Consider the following 27,281-nt stretch of genomic DNA (forward strand, 5'->3'; position numbering starts at 1 on the left):
TTGGAACATACAGCCGCGATATGTGTACAGATGCAAATTATTTTACAAAAAGCATCATGAACGACTTTGCGAATAAATATTTTAATTCCGAGTAATTTAAATGTCCAAATATAACACGAGCACAAAAGTATGTTGTTTTCTTTGATGTAAATCATTTCTAGTTTTCTTTAATGTAAATCATTAATTGAAAGGATATTCATGAAATGAATATTCTATTTTGTTATATCCCCCTTTCGTCTAGTGATAGTCAGTTCTAATAACAGAATCGATAGGATTGATGAATATTTAGGCACACTGTCCACACATTTTGCAATATAACTTGCTATAATTGACAACGCTACGATAGCTTCGAAGTGAACTATATCGGCAACATCGATTATATGCCGTATTATATTAAATCAAACACACGTCAATCAAAAGTAGATATATAAACCCGATATTGACTACAAATTTAATCTCACTGCGTCACGTTATTAAATGCGAATCCATCGAGTAACAAGTGTTTAATTGAAGCGCGCAAGATATGCAAACTGATGGGACGATCAGCAATCTATCGGGGTCGCCGAAGTGACTGCTCGCGCGAGACCAATCACGCTAATAAGCTCCACTACTCAAACTAAACTGTACCAATTAATCATCGATTAAGCTTTGAAACAAAGATTTTACTCAACTGGCATCGAGCCTCTCGCGAGCTGTATTTTATCTAAATTTATATAACAGAAAATGAGAATGCTATAATAATATGAAAATATCCACAATATTCGACACAAAACGCGGCTAAAATTTCGTTGTGCAACACTCATTACATTATTATAAATTATGTAAAATATTATATCATTATGTCAAAGAGCATACAAATTATAAAAGGAAAATATTAACATAATTTGTGTAATAATATGATTACATGCATCGTATTTACATAATTTGTAATACAACGAATATTTCAAAGCAAGATTCTTATAAAACAAACATGTATTACACATTATGTAATAAATAATAATGTGAGAATTTTATATAAAAAAATGTATTCACATATGTTTAATGGTATACAAGTGCGAAATTCACTTATAAAAAATATATAGATAAAAAATATAGACTTTTAATCTTTAACACTTTAGATTTTTATCTTTATTGAGTACATAACGAAAAAAAACTGTTGGTAACATTTTTGTTAAAGCAAAATGTGCGCTAGATTTGTCAAAGACTGTAGCTAGATAAAAAAGAGTGCACGATGAGAGAAAGAGAAAGAGAGGAGAGAGCGAAAAAAAGTCTAAACGTTCTGTACTTGCTTTTTTCTGTCAGACTTTCTGAGATTTAACAGTATTTTGTAATTTGAAGTTTACGCGACTATTATACATTTATTTACTTTTTTCTCTAATCTATAAAATTATAATTAATGAAAAAAGTGCACCGTGATTTCTCTAAAAGCACGTTTTTAATTAACTATTTTTCTCGTTACGATTTCGAAATTGCGGCTCTCTATTTTTGCAACATTAGCAGTCTTCTAATACGTATAGACAGAGTTTTTTTAGAAGACAGATAAAACTTTAAAATAAAGAATATCTTACCTGCACTTTCCGAAGCGGAGACATCGGGACAGGCCTGGTACTTGAAAAGGAGTCTGCTGTCATCTGTACAGGTGTCAACGTTACTCGGCGGATTCGAACACGTGCCGTGGCCCCGGTTGTACGAGAAGGTCATGGGTCCGCGAAAAGGACATGCTACGGGGGGTGCCTCCTCGCGAAACATAGAATACAGCAACGCATCGCCCGTAATATACGAGCAGAGGGACGCCAGAGAATTTCTACTGTGGCAAAAAGCTGTAAGAAAAAAAATTAATTGAAATCAAATAATCGTGTTTTATAATATATTCTATATTAATATTAATATATAAATGTAGTTCTTCATCATTCATCGTTTCATGAATTCGCGGCCCAGATTTTCCGACAGAAACATATCCATTATTCAGAAACGTGGCATCGCATATTAACAGCATAGCAAAAATGATATAAAATACATTAATATGATAGAAAAAACCCGAGAGGTAATTTATGTATTATAAATGAGAGATATGTTAAATATGGTTAATAAATTTATTTTAAATGCGTTAAGAGCACAGACACAATATAAATCATAATTTCCCATTTCGAGAGCTAAACCGATTCATGAAAGTATTTAATGTGAAATTTACTTTATATTTTTTTTTATAGTTTTATGAACAGAAAAGCGAACAATTTTATTTTACGTTAAAGAGAACTTTTTTTTATTACGCACCTAAACTAACATGTTTAAAATATTTTTATTGATTTATATAAACCCCGTATTCGGTAAATCTATGAAATTTGTATTGTTACAAGGTTCGTTCAAAAGATCGTGATTAGAGGTCTCGTAACATCGCGGAAACTTCAATTTTCTCGAACGTAATATCGCCGTTATCGGATTTCGTATCGCTGATGATAACGTATCACTCGTACCACGTAAAGTGAATGAAAGCCTCCACAAGCCGTCCTATTACTTCGCTCTCTCGAAAAAGTTCCGCGGCAGCAAATCTTTCGCTACGACGCGTATCATTTTTCGAACGAGCCAACGATAATCGCAGTTACATCTCTTTTTACGAGACTCTCTCCCAGAGGAATCACGACGTTAATAAAAATTTTGCCGGGTAACGAAAAGTTCTTATATCGTCAGCGACACGAGAAAGGGGGGAGGGGGGAGGAAGTAGGGGATTGAAGTGGTCCCTGCAGCCATTGGGCGAGAGAGAGAAAGAAGGTCGAGTTGGACGATGACGAATCTTCCTGAGTAGCAAGTTCATACTCGCGGTGGAAGTTTAACCGAGGATATTTCCCTCGATTTCTTTCCCCGCGCCGCGGCAAAGTGGCGGAGAGAGACTCCCCGCAAAAGACTTCGCTTCGCAAAGAGACTTAACTTTTCTGCACGCAGGTGTTACCCGCGGCCAGCGAAAAATCGAGCAAAAGACTTTTGTCTTTAGTCTACCTCTTTATTGGCGACGCCCGAGTTCCTTCGGAGCGCTTCTCATTTAATTCGAACACTTTCAGCGCCTGTAGACTGTTTCTTGACACGCGTTTCTTGACAATTATTTAAAATTGTATAAGCAATGTGATGGAGAAATTTCGATACATCTATCGCTCAGTTTTATTACAGCAAAAATATTCATATCTGAGTTTTAAAAAAATATAAACGTATTTATTATTACGTTAATAAAAATAAAATTGAACGAACACATACACGATAGTCACTTTTCAAAAGAATGCTGAGAGAGTTTTATATAAATGATATATATTATAAATTGCTTTAATTAGATTTACTAGATTAACTAGATTGCTAATAACTAGATTTTACCTGTATATTAAAATATGAAAAAAACGTTCTTGTGTAAGAAAGAGAAATATATATCTTTATATAATATATTAGGTATTTTAAAAATAATATTATAAACCGATTGTTTCGATGCTCATTGAACATTATTATTGTATACAACATTTATTCAATGGGGAAAACTTTCATCGGCACGTAACAGCGCAGACACGCTGACAATGAGTTTCAGACCGTTCGGCATCGCGAGAGCACAAGATTCGCGTTTTCTTAATAAAGTATACGTCGTCTGCGGAAATATTGCATTCGCGCTTTGACGTTTCGCTCGTCCGTACTTTGACGTTTTCGCAACCGAGTTGCGTGGGATTCGCCCTGGGAGGGACAGGGCTAGGCGCGCGTTCGCGTTCTCGGGCTCTTCCCATTTTTCCCGGCGACAAACTGTGCTCACAACGAAGGCAGTCTGCGAGCGACGGTGCTCGCGGCGTGACACTATGCAGATTAAAGCCCGATAAAACGACGAGAGAGGAGAGAAGAAAAACGGGGGACTTTGACAAATCGTCGAAAAATGCCGACGCGAGACGTAGGAGGCGGATCCAGCGCGGACGCTGTCGCGCACTTTTTCCGCTCGTACATGTTGACCTGTACTTTTTTCTTTCTCTCTCTCTCTCTTTCTCTCTCTCTCTTTTTCTCTCTCTCTCCTCTGCCCGAGAGTCGGATGCAGTAGTAACCCGCCTCCTATCGTATCCGGTAGGCGAAACTTCTAGCTACTTCTTGGTGCTCGTATTGTCGCGCTCGATAATCGATAAAACTGCAGGGGACAAATATATTTCTAGATCGTTAATTGAAAAAAAAAGACTAACTATATGTGCAAATTAAAATTTTACAATTTCTATAAAGGGGCAATTTACAAATCGCGACACCGTGTAAAATGTGCGTAATAATGATTTTTTAGTAGACTACGAATTTTCTCTCGCGTAGAAAACAGATTACAAAAAATTTTTACATATTATAATATCATTGGAAATTATTAACCGGAAATGGACGCACAGTACACGCTTGATCCGCAGCGTGAAGAAATTTTGTTAGAAATTATTCTCGTGACGCGAATTTGTCCCTCCGTTCGAGTGAATGCGAATTAACGAGGCAGATGAAAAACGAATATCTGTAGAAGACTGAGTGACGTTCCCGATCTCCTTTATACGATAAACGAGACTGGGTAAATCGCGGGGTGGAATTAGGGAAACTACCGTTTTCGTAACGGGTTTTCTAACATCGCGTTCATCATTATTCGTAACGGACGCAGAAGATCGTTAAATTCTACGTCCAAGAAATAATTCCCAGCGCTACGACTCACTCGGCATTCTCTCTTTCTTCTCGTCCCGTCATCGTGCCGAGCTTTTAATTAACGATCGGCATTCTAATGAACGAACGGCTTTTCGAGGAGATCGTTATTAATCCTGCGAAATAACAACAACGCCAAGCAGTGCCACGTACTTCTCGCGTACTTGTTTTTACCACTTTTTCGTACTCACTCTCTTTGTACTGAAGAACGTTTGGGTGCTTCTCGTGAATGACGACGCAGCGATAGCATGATTTCCTGAAAAAAAAAAACAAAGAGCTCTACATTAAATCGTGTTCTTCGAGCCATCGTCGTTTAATATTGTTACTCTACTTGCATTCTCACGTCGAAGGCAAAATGAGACGACTTAAATAATATTTTCAAAATTAAAATTACATTATAATTATAAAACTATGTCAATAAGTTCGTTAATAATACTTTCCAAGAAAAGTAAATTTAAAAAGCAGTTATTAAAGATAGAAGAAAAATCTGTATGTAATTATTATAATCACAGACATTCACATTCTGATTGAATTTGTGAATTTTTCCAGTAAAATAATTCTAATATAAAAAATTCTCTTTTTCTCTCCTCTGTACTTAATTTTCTTTTAATAAAGTTAAATAATTTAAAAATATCGCGCAAAATAAATAAATATTTATTTTACCATATTAACTTCATTATAATTATCAATATAATTTCACATTTTATAGGAATACGACAATATTTAAATTTTATATCTCGCGCCGAACTTCTTTTCCTCTTTTTTTATCTCGTTTCATTAAATTGTTATATATATATTAATCTAAAAGTATATCAATCAAAAATTTTATGTATAGATGAGTCTGAAATCTTTAGAAAAACTTAAAGGAATAGTTCGTACGTATAACACGGCAAAACAGAAGCTCTGCTTGTATTAAAATTTCGTTAAATTTATTTCTAGAATCGCATGTTCTTACGTATTTTATAAAAAAAATTTTTTTGTATTTTTAACTGTTTCGATCGCATCATAACTTGTTTTACGGATCGCATATCACAATTGTCTCTCTCCAAATAAGTATTATCTACTTTTATTGTAAACGGAAGATTTATACTCTCTCTGAAGACAGTTTTGTATCTTTTTTTTTATTATTTGCATCAAATTCCTTTTAAAGGAAACTGGAAAAGTTTACAGTCATATGCTTTTGAAACGATACTGCCAATTCTCCGGAATTGAATAAACCGCTAGTCGAGATAAAAAAAGGATCCGGGTTATTCGGTTGAACGATATCGCTATATTAGCTTTAGTAACTAAGGCTTTGATCGGTTGGATACATGTATTCTATACATGTTATCTGTGAATCCTACTGTGTATAACTCCATAGAAAATTTCCAGAGTAAAAATTGTCTCGCTACAATTGCTTGCGGAATACGCTCAAAGAGATTAAAATAAATATGATAGATACAATGCAGATAGCTTTTTAACTTCATTAGGATGTCCAAAGGAACCAATATCGGATTTGTTCGAAAGATATCGGTTCTCTATTGCTTAATTATTTATTACAATATGACTAAATACGTGATGAGAAATATATATAAATGTTTGCGAGTTTTTATAAAAGATACATTCAGTTACATGCATTTCTAGTAATTAAAAACACTTGGTTATTTGGAAAGCAATGCTTTGTCCTATTTATTGGATTTATCATCTAAGGACAATCACAATAAAAGATTAATTATAATAAATACTTTATTTTGCAAAAATAATTTATTTATAATAATTAATTAAAGTACTTTATATATATATATATATATATATATATATATATATATATATCAAAATATTTTTTATTCTTTAATTTTGTAAAATAAAAGAATTACGTAGCGATCAATTACTTACGGATCTACTAGAAGAAACTTGTCGCCTTCGTTGTGTAGGCACCTGCCCTTGGTTGATAACTCGTTTTTGAATATTTCTATTGATTGCCTCACGCCACTTTGGAACCACTTGCCTTCCCATCTCGCTGGAAACGAGCATTCTGAAATGGGAATAAAGTAGATCAAGGTTAAACAATATTTCAAAGACATTGTTTTTTAGCTATTATATTTTTCATATCATTAAGCCATTTTTGTTAAATCAATTTATATCATAAAATGATAATGTCCAATTTCAAAATTCTCATCTAATATGCTTTTAACACGAAACTTTGTCTACACGTGGAAACATTACGAAAATAAACGAGGAAAAAAAAGACAAGGGAATGTAATATAACCAATAAAGTAATTCGGGACAAATCGAACGCAGAGAAAAAGGGGTAAGAATAAAAGAAAGAGAGAGAGAGAAATGAGTAGAATTTGAGGTAGAGATGTGAAAGGAATAGAGAGAGACAGAGGCAGAGATAGAGAAAGAGAGATAGAGAGAAGTCGGAGAGAACACAACGTTGGTGGCGAGATGGGAATTCCCGGGGTGGGATAATCCCGAGGGCGAGGCGAATTTCCGGAAACTACTGCTAGTATGGAAGGGATACATCCAGCCGAGTTATCGACGATAATCGAAATCCGGAGGAGTCCCTCGTGCCTCGTTCGTTTCCCCGTGCGTAGGTCCACCTATCTGAAAACGAGCGGAGAAACGAGGGGGAGGACGACGCGGCGGGGTATATTTTTGAACTCGTCGAGGCGGGATAGAGGAATCCATTTTCGAGAAACGAGCAAACGCGCGATACGAAACGATGTTTGATCTAAACATGAGGTGAAAATTACGAAATAGAAATGATGGATGTATCTCTTCTTTTCTTCCCTTACAATAGATATTACATATCCATTCTCTGAATAAAACATATTATTTTTCAGACGAATGAATTCGATAAATCCGATAGAGCTAGTCGCGCTATATATTATTAAATGATATATATATTTCGTGTTTAGTGGATTATTTATTGACTGATTATTTGTAAACTTAAACACAAATTGATAAAATAATTATTATTATATATTTTTTATCGATATATTCTGTTATATAATATAGTGAAAAATGTTAATTATCGTTTAAAATAATTTTCATATTTTTATAATAAAATTGATAATCATTATAGCTTAATAAGGAAGATAGTAAGTAATCGACCATTATAGCTTAATAATCTCATTTCTTGATATAACATGCAATGTCTTACTTTGATTCGAATTGTCATTTTATACATGTCTAATATAATTCATGTCAGAGATTAATTTAATAGCGTAACTTTATTATACAGCATCACCGATTCATTTGAGAGAGGCATTCTTCGTTAATATCCTATCAGATGTAACTCTCTCAACTACCCTTATGTATAGTCTAGCATTAGCCAGACTGCTAAAACTAATAGTCTCATAATTTTGATTTACTTTATGCAATAATTATCACAATAAATTCCATTCGTAATTCGCTTGTATTTATTAATAACAATATTTTCATATGGAGTATGGTTTTTAAATAAAAATATTGAGAGATTTACATATGTCACATTAAGGTGTATCGAATAACTGCTACATCCCATTTAATGCACTTAATTAGGCATCAGCACACACACACACACATGCAAAGCATAATTAAGAGACGAATAAGCGCGGGACTCGACGCATGACGCGAAAGTAATTTAACACAGAGAAATATTTTCGCAAGGATTTTTTTTTGTGACGGTAACAAAGGGAATTTTTTAGCCGAGCGCCTGTAACGGGGCAAGACTGTTATCGTTTCCCAAAGTTGACTCACGGTGTTGATTCGTCTAATTGAAGTGAGTTTTTTTTAGCTCTTTAGAAGGAGAGACGGTTAAATGTTGGTTAAATGGTTTACCGACCGTGGGGTAAATAGCGACCTCTTCAAGAATAAAGCTCTGCGGCTAACGCAAATTTTGACTGAGTGTTTGCAATAACAAAGCGCGAATGAATTTCGACGCTCCAAATGTCGAGATTGTCTTTTTAAGATATTCTTCTTCTTCTTCGTTTTCACGCACGAATGGTCGTTGACATACTAAGCTTGGGAGCTTTTATAGCGATGTGCACAAACATAACATGTTCCCTCTTCCTTCTGCTCAAAGAAAACAAATCTGCGATTTCTGGAATGGACGAAGTTAGAAAGAATTTGGTATAGAAATAAACGAAAAAGCACTTCCAAAAAATCTTTTTTCACGATTATGTTAATCTTACTCTACAGAGAATTAATTCATAATTAATTTTATTATTCTGTTTATATTCATATTTTCATTTTTTGAATGTAATAACTCTGTACGTATTGAGACTTTTCGTAAATAAAATTGTCAATTTGACAATTTATTTTTAGAGATGTATGTTTATAAAATAAGAGAAAACAGACAAAATATACAATATTTAATTAAAATAATATAAAATACACATACACGCGCAACTCATTTAAATATTGTTCAGCAAACGAATATATCAGCAGAAGAGATTAATTAAACCTGATCGTTCGTTGTTTATTTTGCATCATTCATATCAAACAGAAGTAGACAGAGGGTCAAAGAAGAGATTGATTACGTGCGATGAAAAAATCATCGAACATTCAAAAACGATAGGTATACAGGTGCGTTCGGCGTGGAATAGGGATCGATACGATGTGCGGGGTTTCGAGAGAACTACGGTCCTGAAATTCGTCAGCCACCCTCTCGCGCATCCATCTACCCCTTCCACCCCTCTATCGTCGTTTTACCGTCGGCGGCCATCCCCGGGCATTTATTTATTTCCACGCGGTTCGTATGCCGCACGTTGCCTCGTCTCCCGACTTTCAGGCACGAGCGAGCAGTGAGACGGAACAGGGGAAAGGGGAGGCTCCAGAGGGTCGAAAACGCGGCGCGGGATCTGCGAGGGGTGCGACTCCGCGAGTGGTTACACGTTAGGGTCGTAAAATCCGCGGGCGAGACTCAAAATCCGTAATCACAGTTCGCACCAGCCGCCCACCGTGATGAAGCACCTTCGAGAGAGAAGGTGAATTGTGGTTGGAAAAAAAAGAAGGAAAAAAAAAAAAGTTGGAGAATAAGCTTTCGAGCCTGCCGTCTGGAGGGTCTCGAACGTTACGTGAATTTCATTCTTCAATTCACGGCCTTTACATTGCTTTTAAGTCGTTTCCTTCATTGCTTACAATAATAATCGATCGTTCATGTCGAGTCGACTAAAATTTACGACTGGTATCTTTCATGTCGATTTATTTATCGCTATTTTAAAGCGATTGCGAATGAATGTTAGCTTTAAAAAGAAATTTAGAAAGCAGTTATATCGCGTTAACAAATCAGATTATTTAATTTTCTGATTGCATATATCTTCGTGGAATACATAGTATATTTAAAAAAATATACGAAATAATACATTGAGGAAAATTGATTTTTATTATTCACTTTTCTAACAATTTATAATTATTTATTTAACCTTTCATTTTTTACCATACTATTTTATTTCATATCTCGTTTTATTACGCAATTTGATAATATCAATCTCACACATATATTGCTATATATAATTGGAAATATTCGATTAATTTTGCAAGAGGCATTTTTCATTAATAAATCTTTTTCAAACAGAAATCTTTCTTTAATCGCGAGAAGATAAATCGGAATACGTGATTCAATACTAATAAAAGATTTTTTCGTGTCGGAGAATAGCGATAAGGCGGAATGCGAAGGCATTTTGACTCTGAAATTTTATATTTATATCTCATGACTCTAGTTATATTATTGAAATAAATATGTAAATTGGTTTCGATAGGAAATAGACTAAGTAGACAACATCGATACGCGTATTGATCCAACTTGAACTGGTAAATTGAAATCACAAGCATCATATGTATTTCCGCTACTGTGACAGGGTACATCTTTGAGTGGTAATGAATCAGACACTGAGATACAATTCTCATGTTGTATCAAATGTTCTACGGTCCCATTTTCATTTTAACGCGAATAATAGTGTAAAAGATATTTTTTATCTCGTATATAATCTCCGAATTTAGATATTTTCGAGAAAATCAAAATCTCGGATAATAATAAAACGTATTCCGGTAATAACATTTTACTTAATTAAATAACTGTGCAATTCGTATAACAGACAATAGTTATTATACGAGTTATATTAATTGAAAATGCTAATATACCTTTTAACGAAGAAGAAAAGAATTTTTGATTACGCTTAAAATTGGTATTTGTTGAACTTTATTACGATTAAAAGATTATTATTTGTATTTGTATTATCATGTATATTTTCATATATGTATGAGTATAGTTTGACAATACGTTGATATTTTGTTAATAATAGAGAAAAGGGAAAGGAATAAATAGATTCCGAGATGAAAACAAAACAATATAAAATAACGATCAAGCGCTTTCTTGAATCTATAACAATAATGTCGTTATTTTATTAGTCTTGCATAGCAAATGACAAAATCTGTTTACAGTTTAACAGCAATAAGAGCATGCTTTATCTACGATAGAATTAAATTTTCCTCGATTTAAAATAGTCATTAACGAAGAATATCTCTTGCAAAATTAATCGAATATTTTCAATTATACATATATAATAATATATGGGCAAGATTGATATTGCCAAATAGCGTAAAACGAGATATGAAATAAAATAGTATAGCAAAAAAAAAAAAAAAAAAAAAGATTAATTGGTTGATTAGTAATGAAATAAAATTTTAAAATAAAAGCTTAAATAATGTTAGAAAAATAAATAATAAAAAAATCAATTTTCCTCAATATATCATCTCTTATAATTTTTCTGGGGGTTGAAGTATAAAAGATCGTACCACATATTTCTTGAAGATGTATGCAATCAGAAAATTAAATAATCTGATTATGCAAACGAAATAACTTTGTTCTTTAGAAATAGCGAGATATCGAAATGAGGAAATATTACACAAAGGTCTACCGTAACAGTAATCTTTCTTCCGACAAATTAACGATCTTAGTTATTCAAAATTCTCTTCCAGCGTAACTTTTGCCAGTGAAATACCATTGTACTTCTGTTTTCGGGGGTAATCGCGCGAGCTTACTTAAGCTCCACCAGATTCGGACGACGTTACTTACCGCGTAAGTTACGATCGTTGTAGCAGCGAGAAGTTGAGAAACGTTCTTATGTGCTCGACACGCAATTAAGTGGGCTTTATTCTCACGGACAGGACATTACTTTCCGCATTCTCTCTCGGAGACCCCCGTCCCTCATCTCCATCCACACCCCTCTCCACACCCCCGCTCTCGGCCAACAGTTACCGCATTCTGCTTTTGTTCAACGTACAACGATCTCTCCCTCGCTCACGACAGTAATTCCCCTCCCCCTCCCCCTCCCCCCGCTCCTCACCCCTTCAAAAACGGCACATGTCCCGTTGATAAAACGATACGCGTGCGCGGCATAATTTCGTTAACAAATAACTGTGTTACAGGAGTCACCATGTACGACATTACACTTGTAAGTGATAAGCAAGAACAATTTCACCGCGCATGTATCATTACAATGGTGACACAATCGTTACACGTGGGAATTAGCAAAATTAAGAATTATTATTTACACGAACAGAAGAAATTTGATCACATAAAAAATTCACTTGGCCAGATTACTCTCCGTTGTTTGTCAAAATATTTTACATTTCCGTATTAGGTATACATATGTATATCTATATAATTTTAGGTGGAAAAGTTTTTCCTTCTTATATACAGTATACGGAATGTGTGTCCTCGCGAATGCGATATATTCTTTGCCCGAATAAAGATATCACCGTTTTCGTTTATTTTTCAAAAATACATATATACACACGTTGTGTATGTGTGTGTGTGTGTGTGTGTGTGAATGAAAACGCAAATGCTTCTCCCTTACTCTCAACAATCGAGAGTCCCTTTCGAGAACAGCCGCGTGGGATTTTTAAATCCATCGTCGCGCGAAAGCTCGCTCGAGTCGTTACGTCGAGCACAAAGAATGACGAACGGCGCTCTTTTCGGCTCGAATATCGCGATTGTTACCCGACATCGTCGGGCAACGACCTACTTCTGACAACGGCGCGACGCCAACATTATTTTTCGTTAAACGAATGGCCCTCGGTAGCGGGCGCGGATTTGAGAAACGCAAAATTATGTGGGCTTTATTCTCACGGACGAGTCATTACTTTCCCGTGACCTCCTTATCCGTTCTGCCCTTCTCTTGTTCCCCTCTCTCGCTCTGCTGTTCTCAACCCCTCGCAACCTTCCGTTGCCGTGAGTAGGTAACGATCCTTTGCAAGTCTGTAATTTTCACCCCGAAATGGCCCGTGTCGTCCAATTGGACAATGATAATAAGAACAATAACGACAAGAATAATTGCTACAGTAATGAGGAAAATCACGGCGCCGGAAGTGATCCCACTTATTGTAAAAGAGTGTCCTTGTTCCTGCCTACAACAGGGAAGATGGAAGATGATAATTCTTAATTAGTCCGTAAAATGCCCTGGTTCAAACGTAGGAAAATTAAGTTCGTCCGATGTTTGAAAGAGGAAATTAAAATAGACTGTATATGAAAATAGAATTTTTCTGTATAATCTCATGTACAATATAATATCATTTTTATAATATCTATCTATATATTTTATATTGTCATTTCAGTTGAAATTAAAAATTTTCGCTAAAATATTTAACGTACAATATTTTTATATTTCAGAAAGATTTAAGTTTTGTATACCTATATAATCATCGTTTATATATAATCCTCAGATATATTTGAATACTTATATGTCGTCTAAATATTAAACTGCATTTTTAATCTGCTTGCTGTTTTTTAAAATAAATTTACACATTGATTTAAAGAGAAAGAAAGGGGAAAAAAAACGAAAAAATCTGTATATAAATCAAAAGTTTTTAAAATGTATGTTACATTGCAAACACGTGTCTCAGACATTACATTTCCCGTACTCTTCTTTTTACAACGCGGGATAACGAAGCTTGCTAGATCGCAATATATTTCTCGAAAAGATGTACGTCAGCGTGCCAGAGATTAATGGTAAGCAAGATATTTTCCGAGGAAAAAGATATTACAGTTACGGTAAAATCGCATGGAAATTCTTCATAATTTCTTAAATTATATCAATTTCAAATCGATAAATACGCGAAATCCGTAATAAGGCCAGTAATTTAAGAAAGTAACGAATAACTGATTACAAATACATATCCAAATAATACTTATTAACATATTTATTAATAATCCCTTTTTTTTATTTCGTCAAAATAAAGAAAATATATTTTTTTATTTTTTATTTGTATTGTTAAATCTTTCAGATAAATAAGTAAATTTGCAATAAACACCAATGTTGAAAAGATTTATTACAGGCATAAAACAATGTTCAGCTCTGTAATATAATACATGTATATATTTTAAGATTACTATTTTAAGATATGTTGAAATAAAAAGACCGTTAGGAATACGAAATCATGAATATTTTCAGTTTCGTGTTCAATCTTGATTTATGATCGAAAGCTGACTGAGATAACAGACGTACTTAGAGGTCGATAAAGAGCCGTTGCAACGTAAGAACGTACGTATATCAGGCAAACTTAAGGAGCTGCGTTTTCATGGATGCGAAATTACTTCGTGTAGTCTCTTTGTCTGCTTTCCGTGCCTTCCCCTTTCTGTGTAGAAGTAACGACCCCCGCGAGGCCTGTAAGTCACCCTCGAAAATGGCCCGCGACAACGTACGCTAGCGTCGCGCGCCCCTTATTCCGGTAAAGCGACTGCCATGTGACCAGACCCGAAGTTTCTTGATTAAGACGGAAATGCGTAACCCAACGTAATTTTGTACCCTCCTTCTTTTTCGATCAACATAAATTCTTCGGTTATATTGACTTTAATCTGTTGTTTATATCAAATTTTGTGTGTTTCAAATAAAATCTATTTGTAAAAATTCGAATCAAATTTAAAAATCCGAAAGAAATAATTTATTTGTTAGATTATACAATATAAGTCACTGTCGCGGAATATGTAGGTTTTTCTGAAATAATGTTTTGTAAAGCGATATGAGTAAAGTTGTACAGGAAGTTCGATTTACATAAATTATCCTCCCTCCCTCCCTCCCTCCCTCCCTCTCTTTGAGACAAATCAGAAAAATAATAAATATGTAATTATTAAAATTGACTTATAAAAGAGAAGCTGAATGCATATCGTAACAAACAACACATTCGCGTCGTATTTTTGATGATAGCTTTTTCTACATCACACGGAGACAAGCAAGCAATGCATCTGCATTGAAAGTGCCTTTGTTGCGCATGACTTTGTTGGAGCTCGCATCTGATAGGAATCCGCGTACAAAATATTGGAAATGCTGCGGCAAAAACCGAAGCGTACGCGATGGGAAGACGATGCGTAGATAACATCACGTAATCGAACGTAACATAATCTCGTAATTGCCCTCGAGGCGCAACGAGAAAATTTGTAAATTTCCAACAAAAATGCGCGGTAAAAAGAAAAATGTTCCAGCCCTCAAAATATAGATCTATGTGATAACGAGTTTTAATGGACGGGGTATTAATCACATTTAAGCCCCGAATAATTTAACACACGCTTAATATGCGGAGAAATTTAACATTGCGTATTCTCATTGTCAGTTTATAACTGAATAACTATCGAAGTGTATGTCCTGACAATTTGTCGAGTATCGAAATTCTCATAACGCGGCATTTCACTTTTTACGTCGAAAAACGCTGCAATCATAGCAATCTAAAAATGACAAGTATCGAGCTTAAGCGAAGTGATTCAGGACGTCCGATAGCCTTCCAAAGGTAATAGCAATTTCACGGGACTGTGTAAAAATCCAGAAAGCAAAGAGATGCCACGAATGCAATGCACATCAATAAATCTATATTCGATTCTACACAATTAGGATTATTTCGTTAAACGATATAGATCAAATTCACAAATATCAGCGACTAAGGAAATTTAGGAAACTTGCACATAAATATATTTATGTAAACAACATTGGTATAAGAAAAAATTTTTGTAAATATATTAAACATTAATTTTATAATATATATACATTTAAATATAAATAATTATTTGACAAAATAATCTTCTCTGACAAATATTTTTTAAGCAATTAAGTATATTTATAAATTAGATCATAATTATATATTTCCGCATTTTCGTGTGCATTTTGTGATTGATTGGAACAAAGTTTAATAAGCGTTAAAATTAATAAACATTTAAACCTTTCTCTTTTCTTTATACATGTATATTTCTCTCATTGAAAGCAATATATGCTGTTCATTCATTTTCACATAATTAAATGAATAATAAAAGAAAACATAAAAAGGCAAATCTATCTTTCTTCCTATAGTCGAGAGAGAGAGAGTGAGAGAGAGAGAGAGAGAGAGAGAGAGAGAGAGAGAGAGACGCATCAAACTTTCACAATCAAATTCCGCCTCCAAATAAATATTTACCAACAAACACCCCTTTTGTCTCTGTAACGTAGTCATACGGCAACACCCCCCTGCGACTATTCGAAATCCGCTCGAAACACTGCCGCAAATAACTATTAAACCGTCCCCCGATCGACCGAACTCACCGGCACTTTTATTTCCGGCTTGCGGACGCAGCGCCGGAAAAAAAGAAAGTTTGAGAGAACGACATAACAACTACAAAACTCTCTCTGTCAAGCTGGCGACATTATAGCCAGGGTGTCGCGCGTCTCTCTTCTTCCTGTCTGGTAAAAACTGAAAAAAGATTTAACGAATTCGCTGGTTATCGATTCCGATCGATTTCCACTATTTCGTACAATACAGAACTCCAATTTCGTAAGAGTCCAAATTTCGTTAATTTTGCACTGTAATTTTCTAAAAAAATATACTAAAATATAAAAAAAAAAATAATTAAATGTAAAAAAAAATATTTCATAATTTCAATATCATTTAAATTGACCATTTTTTTTCTTTATTCATACACGCACAATAGATTAAAATATTTATTGTAATTGTTTGTTCAAAGATTGATCAAAGATTGATGATAACAGTTGACCCATTTTAGTTAGAATTATGCAATTCTCAAGAGTTTCCGGATTCTTAGACTGTCATCTTTATGACAGATGACAATGTGAAATTTTGAGCCGTAGAAAATTAGTTTGCGAAATTGTCGAAGGTAAGAGAAAGTTCATTATCATAAATCATTTTTTAATAACATTGAATAAAGCGCATGTTAAAAAGTTCAATAGAAAATATAAAACTCAAGTAAAAATTTAAATCCGATAAAAATTAATGTTTCTAATTGTGTTTAACATTATTGTTATATAGAATCAAAATAACACCTATGGTATACATGCAATAGTATTTGCATGTCGACTGATACTCTCTTCTCATTAAGAGAAACCAGGGAGCGACCAATTACGATACGTGTAACAGATGGAAATACATCCTAATCGGCTCGTTACGATCGATACAACCGCTAAGCAAACGGATCGTTCAACGCTGGGCGAATTAATTATAAAGCGGACGAGAAAACTAAATTTTGCATGCGAATTCGTTCTTTAATTACTTTAATTTATACCTTCCTTATTATATTATACGAAAGAAAAACACATTATTTTTATAAAACTGCAATTTATAATAAAATTGTAATAAAAACTGTATTCCAAAAGGGAAAATTATAAAAAGAATGCAAGTTTATTTTGCAAATGAAATTCCAATAATTGAAAAACTTGCCAGTCAGATATTCGCATTATTATTATAATTAACCATCTGCGCCATATCGCGAAACCACTGATTATCTTTTACGAGAGGAAGAGAATGGCAACGTAGATCTTTGACACTTTGACAGTCTCCGAAATGAGAACGGAGTGACCGAGGGTGGAAAACCGCGACCGTGCTCACCCCTCATTGACAGCTGTCAAGCGTCACAGTTGAAAAGTTTTACGAGAACCAAAGTCGATATTGTTGCACGCTCGCAGTTTTTTCTATATAGGCTTACTTTTTTTATTATGCTATCATTACATTTTACCACATAAAAAATCATGATTAATTTTTAAGATAACTGTAATATGATTGAAACACACGCTGTCAAATTGTATTGTTAAAACTTTAACGATACACTTGAAAATTTACTTTCAAAGTGTAAATATCATGTGTCAAATTATCGTCTAGGAAAAATCAATTAATTATTGAATTAATAATCGACTGAAGAATTCTGTTTTATTTCTGTCTGCGCGCAAAGAATTACGATTTTTTTTTTTCTTCATTTCCACCGGATGTGATTTATCTTCGTCGCACTATCGCTTTTAGATTTCGGAAATAGGTGTATCGCGATAATCAACTTCAAAACGCTCGATGTTAATGTATCGTGAAATGCTTAATGGGCTGGACCGAAACGTTACCACGTCGGCGTCAACACTATTAACTTCACTGCAAAAGCCGAAACGTGCAGATTACTTCTGCGCTCGCAGCTACCAATCGAGAAACGTCAGTCACTTTTTTGTCTGCTGATGCGGCGCGTGTCAATGGGCCGCACGAGACATTTACCGATAATCGGGGTTACAAAATATTGACGAGCTTTCATCGTTTTCAGAATATGCCTTAACTATACTGCCGCAGCACATTTCATAGTCCAAAAATGGCTCCAAAAACCGTTATAAAAATATATCATAGTATTATATTCAGAAATTTAATACTTTATCAAATAACGTAACGTTTTGTGTCATTCCGTGCAAATGATTTCTTTTATTCCATAACTACTATCACGCAAGGAACAGAAATGTAAATAAGCGATTTTGCATTTATAATATAAGAGAAATTTAATAATTTATCGAGTAACATATTACATTTCGTATATCACGGCGTGAATTATTTTTTATTTGATAGTCGCGATCGTACAGATATGTACAAATGCATATGCGATTTTACGTCAACGCGAAATATTAACGAACATTCTCATTGAAAAATTTTCGTATTTCTCACAAACACTTCAGTTAAATATACGGCTTATTATATCAATCCGCTCTGCGCCCCCCTCCCCCTTCCCTTTTCCTCCCCTAGCGCGATATGGCAGAAATAGTCAGTGCGGCGCGGAAAAGGAAATTCGATAATCACCGCTTTAATTTTCAGCGCGCGCGCGTGCGATTCCGGCGGGACGAATTGTTGAAGGAAAAAAAAACAAAAAAAAAATTGAAGTTCTGTCTCTCTCTCTTCCACATCGAGAGCACGCAAGAGACAGAGGGAGGACAACGCGCGCTCGTTCTCGATGACGACGTCACGGATTGAAATGGCGCGTAAAATGGCCACTGCTCCCAAGGGCGAAATATTCGAAGTCTCCAATTTTATCTCTCTCTTCTGTCTCTCCTCCCTTCATATTCCCTTTCTGTTAAAAATGTTGGTCGCCACATTGCGTGGGAGACAAATAATGGAGAAAATAAAAAACTCGAGTTATTGATGCCTCTGCCGCGAGATGTCTATAATAATTAATTAGAATAATTTTGTGTGTGGCTGTGTGTGTGTGTGTGTGTGTGATTAATTAATATACGTAACTCAAAGTTTCATAATTTAACTTTTTATGCAGAAAGATTATAAGTAATATCTAATATAATATGTAATAATGTATAATTCTTTCTGTCTGATATAATCATTTTTAGAAGTACATGTAAAACGTAATCTTAGAGAAAAAAAGGAGAAGCACGCTGAAAACATGAACATCATATTTCATGTTCTTTACCATCCTCTGATAAAAAAAAAAAGATTGCATGATGTATTAGCAAAAGTGTATAAGATTGACAATCTCTTTATTCTTCTTTCGCAAGCGTTTAAATCACGCTTCGCGTCATACAATCTTTTTTAAGAGAAAAATGATTAAGGGACGCTATTAACTTTTTATTATTTTTAATATTAACTTCTTTCATCGCTCATAATATCCATATATAATTTGCGTATATTTATATATAACATATATATACGTTTTACATTGATAAAATATTTTTTACATTTTGTTGTGACATGCGGCAATTATTGGCGGAGAGAACGTTATGTATGAGATTTGATAAACAAATATTTTTGACAAAAAATTTTGGTAAATTTCTTCACCGAGTAAAAAAGATTCCCATCACTTCTGCCTGTTTTTTAGACTCGTATGCGAAGTGTGAAGTACAATATACAGGACTTTGAACGACTTCTTTGGATATTCTTTTCGAGCACTCATTGAGAAAACAGAATTTTCTCATTTCCTGTTCTACACCGTCTCCAACTTTCTTGTTTTGACAATTGCGTTTTTTGAATTGCGCGATATCTTTGCTCGTGTCCGAGATTTTCGAGGATTTTTTTACGAGTATTTTCAATGCATAAATGGATAATTATCAAAAAACGAATAAGTATGAAAGGATAAAACTAATTGTTACAAAAATGACGGTAATTTTTAATGACGCCTATATAGGTCGCTAATTGCATACTTATTTTACAGTTTGATTTTTTTTCTTGAAGAGGAAACATTGAATAATGAAAATAGAGATATATTTTTAACGTATAATTAACGTATAATTAATTTTAAATAATTAAAATATAGGAAATCATATTCAACTACCAAATACTTATATTTAATGCAATGTAAAATGTAATAAATTAAATATAATTCATGTTTTTGATAATTAATCCAGATATTTTGAACATTATTAATGTTCATTTTTTATGGCAATTCAATTTTAAACTTTCACTGTATGCTAAATCGGTAAAAGAAATGACTAGAAATATTCGGGTAAAATTTATAGTTCAAGCCTGTCTGTTAAACCGTCAGATAATGCAAGAAGAATTCTCATTACTGTTCAAAGTCGATGTTAGCAATCAGGCTGCTTCACCCTCGATTTAAACGATTCGAAGATCAACAGAGGATCTTTTCCTCCCGAACGACTCGACATCCACAACTCCGTTTTAAATTTTTTGTACTACTTTCGAAGTAACTCCATGTTCCTTTAGACATATTATTAAAAAACAAAGCGATATCGCGTGTAGTTTAATAAAATTGTAAATCAAAGTAATATCATTCGCAACAACAGAGAGCTTTTAAAAATAAACGTCCTATCGTATACTGTTCTATTTGATGAATAAACGAATAAACATTTAACACTGATTTACTTTTATTCTATTACTTTATAATTTCAGGTTAATCCAGAAACCGATTATTTTTTTAATTTTTATTCAATTATTTTAAATATGCAAGAGAAATATAATGAAAATTTACAGAGAGGAAGTTTCGCGCAAATTATTTACTAAAATTGTAATAAAATAAAAAGTTATTAACTTTATGAATCTTTAACTCTTTATATTTTAAATATGACTAATTGAACAAAATAATATTAATCATGTGTTTTGTGTCAGTAATACTATTTTGATTTTATCAAACAAATTGCGAAATATTAATTTGTACACTATAATGCTTGTTTTATATCTGAATTTTATTTACGCACAGTGAAGTGCAATATGAATAGGTTTCGGCGTACGGAGTCATCGAAGTCGAAATTGCAAAGTTTCCGCCTGAGAAGTGGTAAGAACGGATTTCGTTATGGAATCCAAGAAAGCTGCTCGACTTTACACTCGCACAAACTTTATCCCAGACGTATCCGCGAGAGCGGGAAAACTAGTACAGTCGAGGATATAAGTGCGCTGAGACCTGACAGGTTTTCGATGCTAATGCCCTGCTATCATAACAAACAAAATACAATATGATTCAAGGAAAGCGCAACATTTAGAAAATGTTTAAAAAATGTTAATATAGATAAAAGAAGTCTATATAAATGCAGATCCGACTCTGTACTGTTGAAGAAAAAATAAGCGTATGAAAAAAATGATCAAAGAAATGTAAAATAATAGAAAAAAAATTCAAATAATGCCGTAATGTCTAATTGTTTGCAGTAAAAGTCTTCTTAACAATTCAGAATCGTATAAGAATTTAAATTTCCCGAAAAATTCGAAGAATACTTTTCCGGATCATTATACATAAATCTCGGAAATTTATATTTATCAATTGTGTAACCTTTCATGCAAAATTTTAATGGAAGTATCGATAGCCATTCATGTAATTTACCTTCGCTAATAAAATATAGCAGATGCGTTATCAATGCCTTTTTAATTAAAAGAGTTAAATTTAATAAAATATTTTTAAGCATTATTTATTATATTTTCAATTATATTCAAAAATTTCAGTAATAAAATTTTCGATGAAAATTAAAAACAAAATTGTATTTTCTAGAAAACATTGAAATTGCTTATACAATTGTAATATTATAAGAATTATCATTGACTTGTAACAATTATAATCGTGTAACAATGTAGATATTAAACAGAATCCCGATGTTCAATGAGATGTATTATATGGTCGAAATTGTAATACGAAATTATTATTAGTAATCCTTTCATTAATCTCGGCGATTATACTTTGAGAGAGAGAGAGAGAGAGAGAGAGAGAGAGAGAGAGAGAGAGAGAGAGAGAGAGATAAAAAAGATTTGTTCAAGCCCCGTTTGTGCAAAGTTGACAGAGAGCGTGGAAGATTTTTACAAAATCTTTGGAAATATAGGCGCGAAAGCGCCTAATATTGTATTCATGAAGTGACGAGCGCGTTCGAGCTGTTCTGAATAAATAAATAAATAAATAACCGAATGCCCGAGTGCGCAAACTGCACGCTTGGCGGCTGTGCGTTGCAACACGGATACGGTATAATCCGCTTCTGTACCTCAGATATGTATACTGTGTACACACACTGTTATATTCAGATGTATGTATATTCTCACATCCAGAATTATACATACAGCATAGCGCACATGCACATGTAATACGTACACACACGGACGTATGTACACGGACGTGCGTTGCAGAATGCAGAGACAGAGAAATGGTTGTCGGGGTTGGTGAGAGTCGACCAGCGGTGGAGGTTGACAACTTTGAGAGCTCTTTCAATTTATCTCATCCCCCAGAGCGCGTCTCTTCTCTCCCTCCTTTTCTGACGCGACTACGCGCGTCTCTATTCTCCGTTAGCGCGAGCCTTTATTTCTGCATTCGAACGCTTTCGTTCGCGCTGCGATATTTTATTAGAGTTCTGTCATGTTCGCGCTTCGTGTATAAAACGGGAGAACATCGACGAGAAGGTAAGAAACAAGTGTATTTTAAATTGGATCAATTAAAAACATGTATTTTGTCGCGATACTGATTTATTTAATAGCCCCGATAGCGTAATTTATATCATCATTTTCATAAAAAATAACGTTCTTTTACTCGATGCAGAAATATATACAAGAAAGATTAATTGTCCCGCTTATCCGTATATCATTTCATAGATATGATAATAATAGTGACAATACAGTAGAGACGATGACGTATTGAGGTATTAGACTATTGCTTGACGGGCAAAATATCACTGGATATAAGATAATTATTTATCTAATAATAAAAATGTGATTAAAGGGAAATTATTCCATGAAATCCTAATATTAGAATAATTTATCCTCTTCTGCGCACGGGAAAATAATTAATTATTAAACGCGCTTTGTAACGCGTATTGTAATAATAATTATCATTATCGCACAACTGTATAATCCTAACAATCACAATAATAGTGCGCGTTAAACGGAAGAATATTGTTATTATCGGACAAAAATATAGGATTGCAGCGCGCGATGATCTCAAACGGGGATATTAAGTGTGGCAATAATACTTTGGAAATAATATACGATTGCGCAGCAAACACGATCGTAAAACGCTCAATTTAGCATTCCAGGTAACGCTAACCGCGGATAACGGCCAATGCTTTGTCAGTTAATTAATAATTACACGCAGTTTGGTTAATAATAATCGCGCGCGACTCGATCCCGACAAAGAGGAAATATTAATTCGTCCTCTCGCCCTCTCATTCATTCTCGCAAAACGTATCCCAGCTGCGAACATGTTCGTAATTTTAGAAATTACAGCGATTGAAAAGACGACGCAAACATGTCCGTTTTCCAGTTTGCGAATGCCACTAGAATGCTCTCTGTAAAATTCATCGCGCGATCACTCGTCGCGAATGTCCGCCATTTGAGAAGATTTCCGGATTACCGTTGTTGAAACGCCCAAGAACGACCAAGTCCGTCATCCTCGAAGAATACCATCTTCACGTCCTTCGTCCTCGGCAACTCTTATTCGAATAATAAAATGCCGCGAGAGAGCCCTTCCGCGATTATATTGGTTCCTTTAGAGAGAGAGAGAAAGGAAGCAAAAAAGAGAGTCGTCCGAATTTTCGAGTTTTATGAAACATACTTCATTAAAGTACGCTGCGCTATTAATGCGCAATATTGTATTAGTGTATTACAAATGCATCGTGTAAGAGAACATCGCGGCTTCCAGCGATGTCCCGGGCCAATGTTCGAGCATATCGTGTGGCTCGTGTGTTAATTTAATTAGACCGCTACTTCGGTTTAACGCGGCATGCGATACAATACGTAGCTACCGCAGCAGTATGAATTTGAAAAAGGGATTTAATTAAAACATGATGCGTGGTGTGTGTTGTTACGTTTACGCGAGATATGCCGTAACATTCTTTCAATTTTAATTATGCAAGTTATACTTTTAATCATACTCTCATTTAACTACTGTAACGTATTTTATTAAGCTTTATATTATGTATAAATGCGATAGAATTACAAATATTGTATATATTGGCTATATGTTTGTAATAAATAACGACGAGTTTCGAAAGTATATGGAAAAATTATGCAAATAAAAGATACATGTATGTGTTAATTAATATAATATATAATATAGAGAGAATAGTCCCTCGCACAAAATAAAATGAATTTTTTTTCATCTTTATACGATAACCTGTTGCTAATAATACTAATGATACTTTCAATGGACGCGGCGTCTTCCCGCATCCAGCCACAGTATTAAATAGAAAACATTGTAAATAATTTCGACAGATTACGAAACGGTGATTTTCGCTGGGAAGCTGTAAATGGCCTCTTTAATGTCATAATGCAAATTAATGTTAACATTTATCGATTGATGTTAAGCTAGCCGGCGTCTACAAATAACCGCTTTCAGTGACATGCGAAATACCACCGATCGGCTACTATATAGCTACTATAAAGCCCGGGTGTTCAATAGCGTGTTACTCGTGCCAATTTTCGCGCGAGTTCAACTGTTAATAGCAACTTGCAGGTGTAGGCACATCCACGAAACAGTTCGCAATCAGCGAAAATTGCCGTGATACACACGGTTCGGGGCACGCCATGAGTGGAACTAGCTGCCGCAACAACTGTCGCGAGGTAACGCTCTCTATACTTAATTAAGCTTCATAATATCGATATAGAAATCAAGATAGAAAAAATGTGACAACATATTGAAATATTTTGAAAGGATGACATACACGGGGAAATGATGTACATACATTTTTAAATATATTTCGTAGCACTGGCTCTCCACGACATAATATATCATTTTCTTTTTTTTACTTTTGAAATATAATTTACTCGACAATTTTTCTATCTTATAAATCGTATTTGTAAAAATTTTCGTCTAAGGCTTTATTTTAGACGAATCTATAAATTCGCAGTAAAAAATTCAAGATAGAATTTATTTATAATCTGATGTGTCCTACAATAGGGAAAAGACACGTTTGAAGAAGTATAAAATATTCATATCAAGATATATATATATATTTTAGAATATGCGAAAAATAAAATTATAAGTAGATTTGTCTAGAATTTTCTCGAAAATTATAAGATCGTCTAGTGGATTTAAATGTCATTTACAATATTTCCATATCTGAAGAAACAAAGTTGCGTGCGAAATGCCCTGTGAAATGCTGATATTATCATTCGTAAATTTTCGTACAAGTAATAACGTCATGTAGGATAATATACGAGTCTACGGCAAACTGCCATTTCCCTCCACGTTTGAGTAATAAAATACCACGGTGCCCCCCCTTCTCTTAGTTATATCGTCCTTTACAGAGTCGTCTAAGATCTCGAATTCCTTGAAGGGCTTCGAAGATATCCTCGGAGGTGGTGTACGTACTAGTTTCAAAGTACTGGCGATGTAAGCTCTTGGGAAATTGCCTATTCAATTATAAGGCGCGCGCTGATACTTGCAAATTCAATTACGTAAATGTGTGTTACGTGGTATCTTGTATTTTATGGCGGCTAACTGTACGTTTCGTATTTTTCTTATTGCAGATATATTCTTGATAATAATATTTTGACCAGCTAATTATCGATTTTTTTCATCGGAAAGAAATTCTTCTTTACAGTTTTAATTCTCAATATATTTTTTACAGTATATTGCATTTTAAACTATGTGCAACATTCAAATAAAATTTATTTCAATTATATTATAGAACATACAAGATTTCATCACTTAATTATGCATACACTTTATTTCCAATCTTTTCCAACTCGAAAGACGGCGATGCATTTCAATAGATACTTTTATCGAGAAACGATCGATTTACGAACTTGGTCAAAAGAATCCCTACATGAAAAAGAATGGCCACTGTTCTGCGCGATGCTGTAACTATATTTACACGTAGTTTTCCGTATGTGCACACTGTCTGCAAACTTTAGTCATGTCGTTCGTGTATATACGCGCACGTATCGTCCCGTCTATAGAAATCGCAAAGAACTTTGTTCGCGTTTATTTACTCGCGTTTCATGTAAATTATTCGGACACATTTTCGTATCCCCTAACATCGTTTTCCACAAAAGTTAGGATGCAACCGCAAATGTATGCTTCAATAAGTATATGTTGACAAAGAAAGTTGCACGGATCAAAGAATGCGGCTAGTATTCGTGACGAGAAAATGCCGGTTGAGGGCAATTGAGCGCGTTCTTAAAAAAGCCATTCGACCGACGAATAATTAAAGACTGCCGAACGAGGGTAACGATGGCATCGCGTGGATATCCATGTCGAGAAGGTAATTTTATGGCACGCGAAGATGGGCTTGATCGTGGTGCCGACATCGAAGGTCAATATAACGAATGGGATTTACGTCGATGACGTATAGTTTGACAAATTGCAATCCGTGCTACGACAAACAATTGCGTCGCACATGTGACTACCTAGATGTATAATCGATAAAATCTACTTATATATAATCGACGTTAGCTGCTTTAAATAATTGCAAAAGAGTATTATGGTGTGTTTGAGTTGTTTGATACTTGTTCGTAATAACTTTAAGCTTTAAGTTAACAAGAATCATTTGTAACTGTAAGCTAAAAATTCTATGTCATTGCATATAAATAAATCAAACTTATATCACAAACTGTCCTCACTTTGTTTAGATTTTATATGCAATTTTATATCCGTGTAAGAAAATATTTATAGCTATTAAAATAAATTCTATTTGAAAATTCTCATTCCTTTATAATGTTATTATTATATAAAGCTAACTGAGAGAGAGAGAGAAAGAGAGAATAATAAACGAGTACAATGCTATTACGAACCGTGAGGTTAACAGGTTAAACTGGGTACAAATATATTCGAGCTACGAAGTATATGTACTTACAATACGCTTGTCATAGTATTCATGCTCTTCGTAGCAAGTTGTGTTCTCCGTAGTGATACACATTGATTTCGACTTCACTTCGAGCTTACTCGGCTAAAGGTTGACGACTAACTGAATAACACTTCGGGCCTTCTGCGCGATGTG

At 34.3% G+C, this 27,281-nt stretch overlaps 1 protein-coding gene across 6 annotated transcripts in view; it reads right to left on the reverse strand.

The window, feature by feature from the left end:
* The window catches only part of LOC140670956 (uncharacterized), a 251,243-nt gene that overhangs the window by 64,934 nt on the left and 159,028 nt on the right, over positions 1-27,281 (reverse strand). For all 6 annotated transcript variants that reach the window (XM_072901881.1, XM_072901877.1, XM_072901880.1 and 3 more), the window contains exons 4-6: positions 6,550-6,688; positions 4,866-4,930; positions 1,569-1,820 (exon numbers count right to left, since the gene is read on the reverse strand). In XM_072901881.1, the coding sequence (XP_072757982.1) occupies positions 1,569-1,820; positions 4,866-4,930; positions 6,550-6,688 (456 nt within the window). The remainder of the gene's footprint in view (positions 1-1,568; positions 1,821-4,865; positions 4,931-6,549; positions 6,689-27,281) is intronic.

The sequence above is a fragment of the Anoplolepis gracilipes genome, chromosome 11, assembly GCF_047496725.1.
Source record: "Anoplolepis gracilipes chromosome 11, ASM4749672v1, whole genome shotgun sequence".
Lineage (NCBI taxonomy): Eukaryota > Metazoa > Arthropoda > Insecta > Hymenoptera > Formicidae > Anoplolepis > Anoplolepis gracilipes.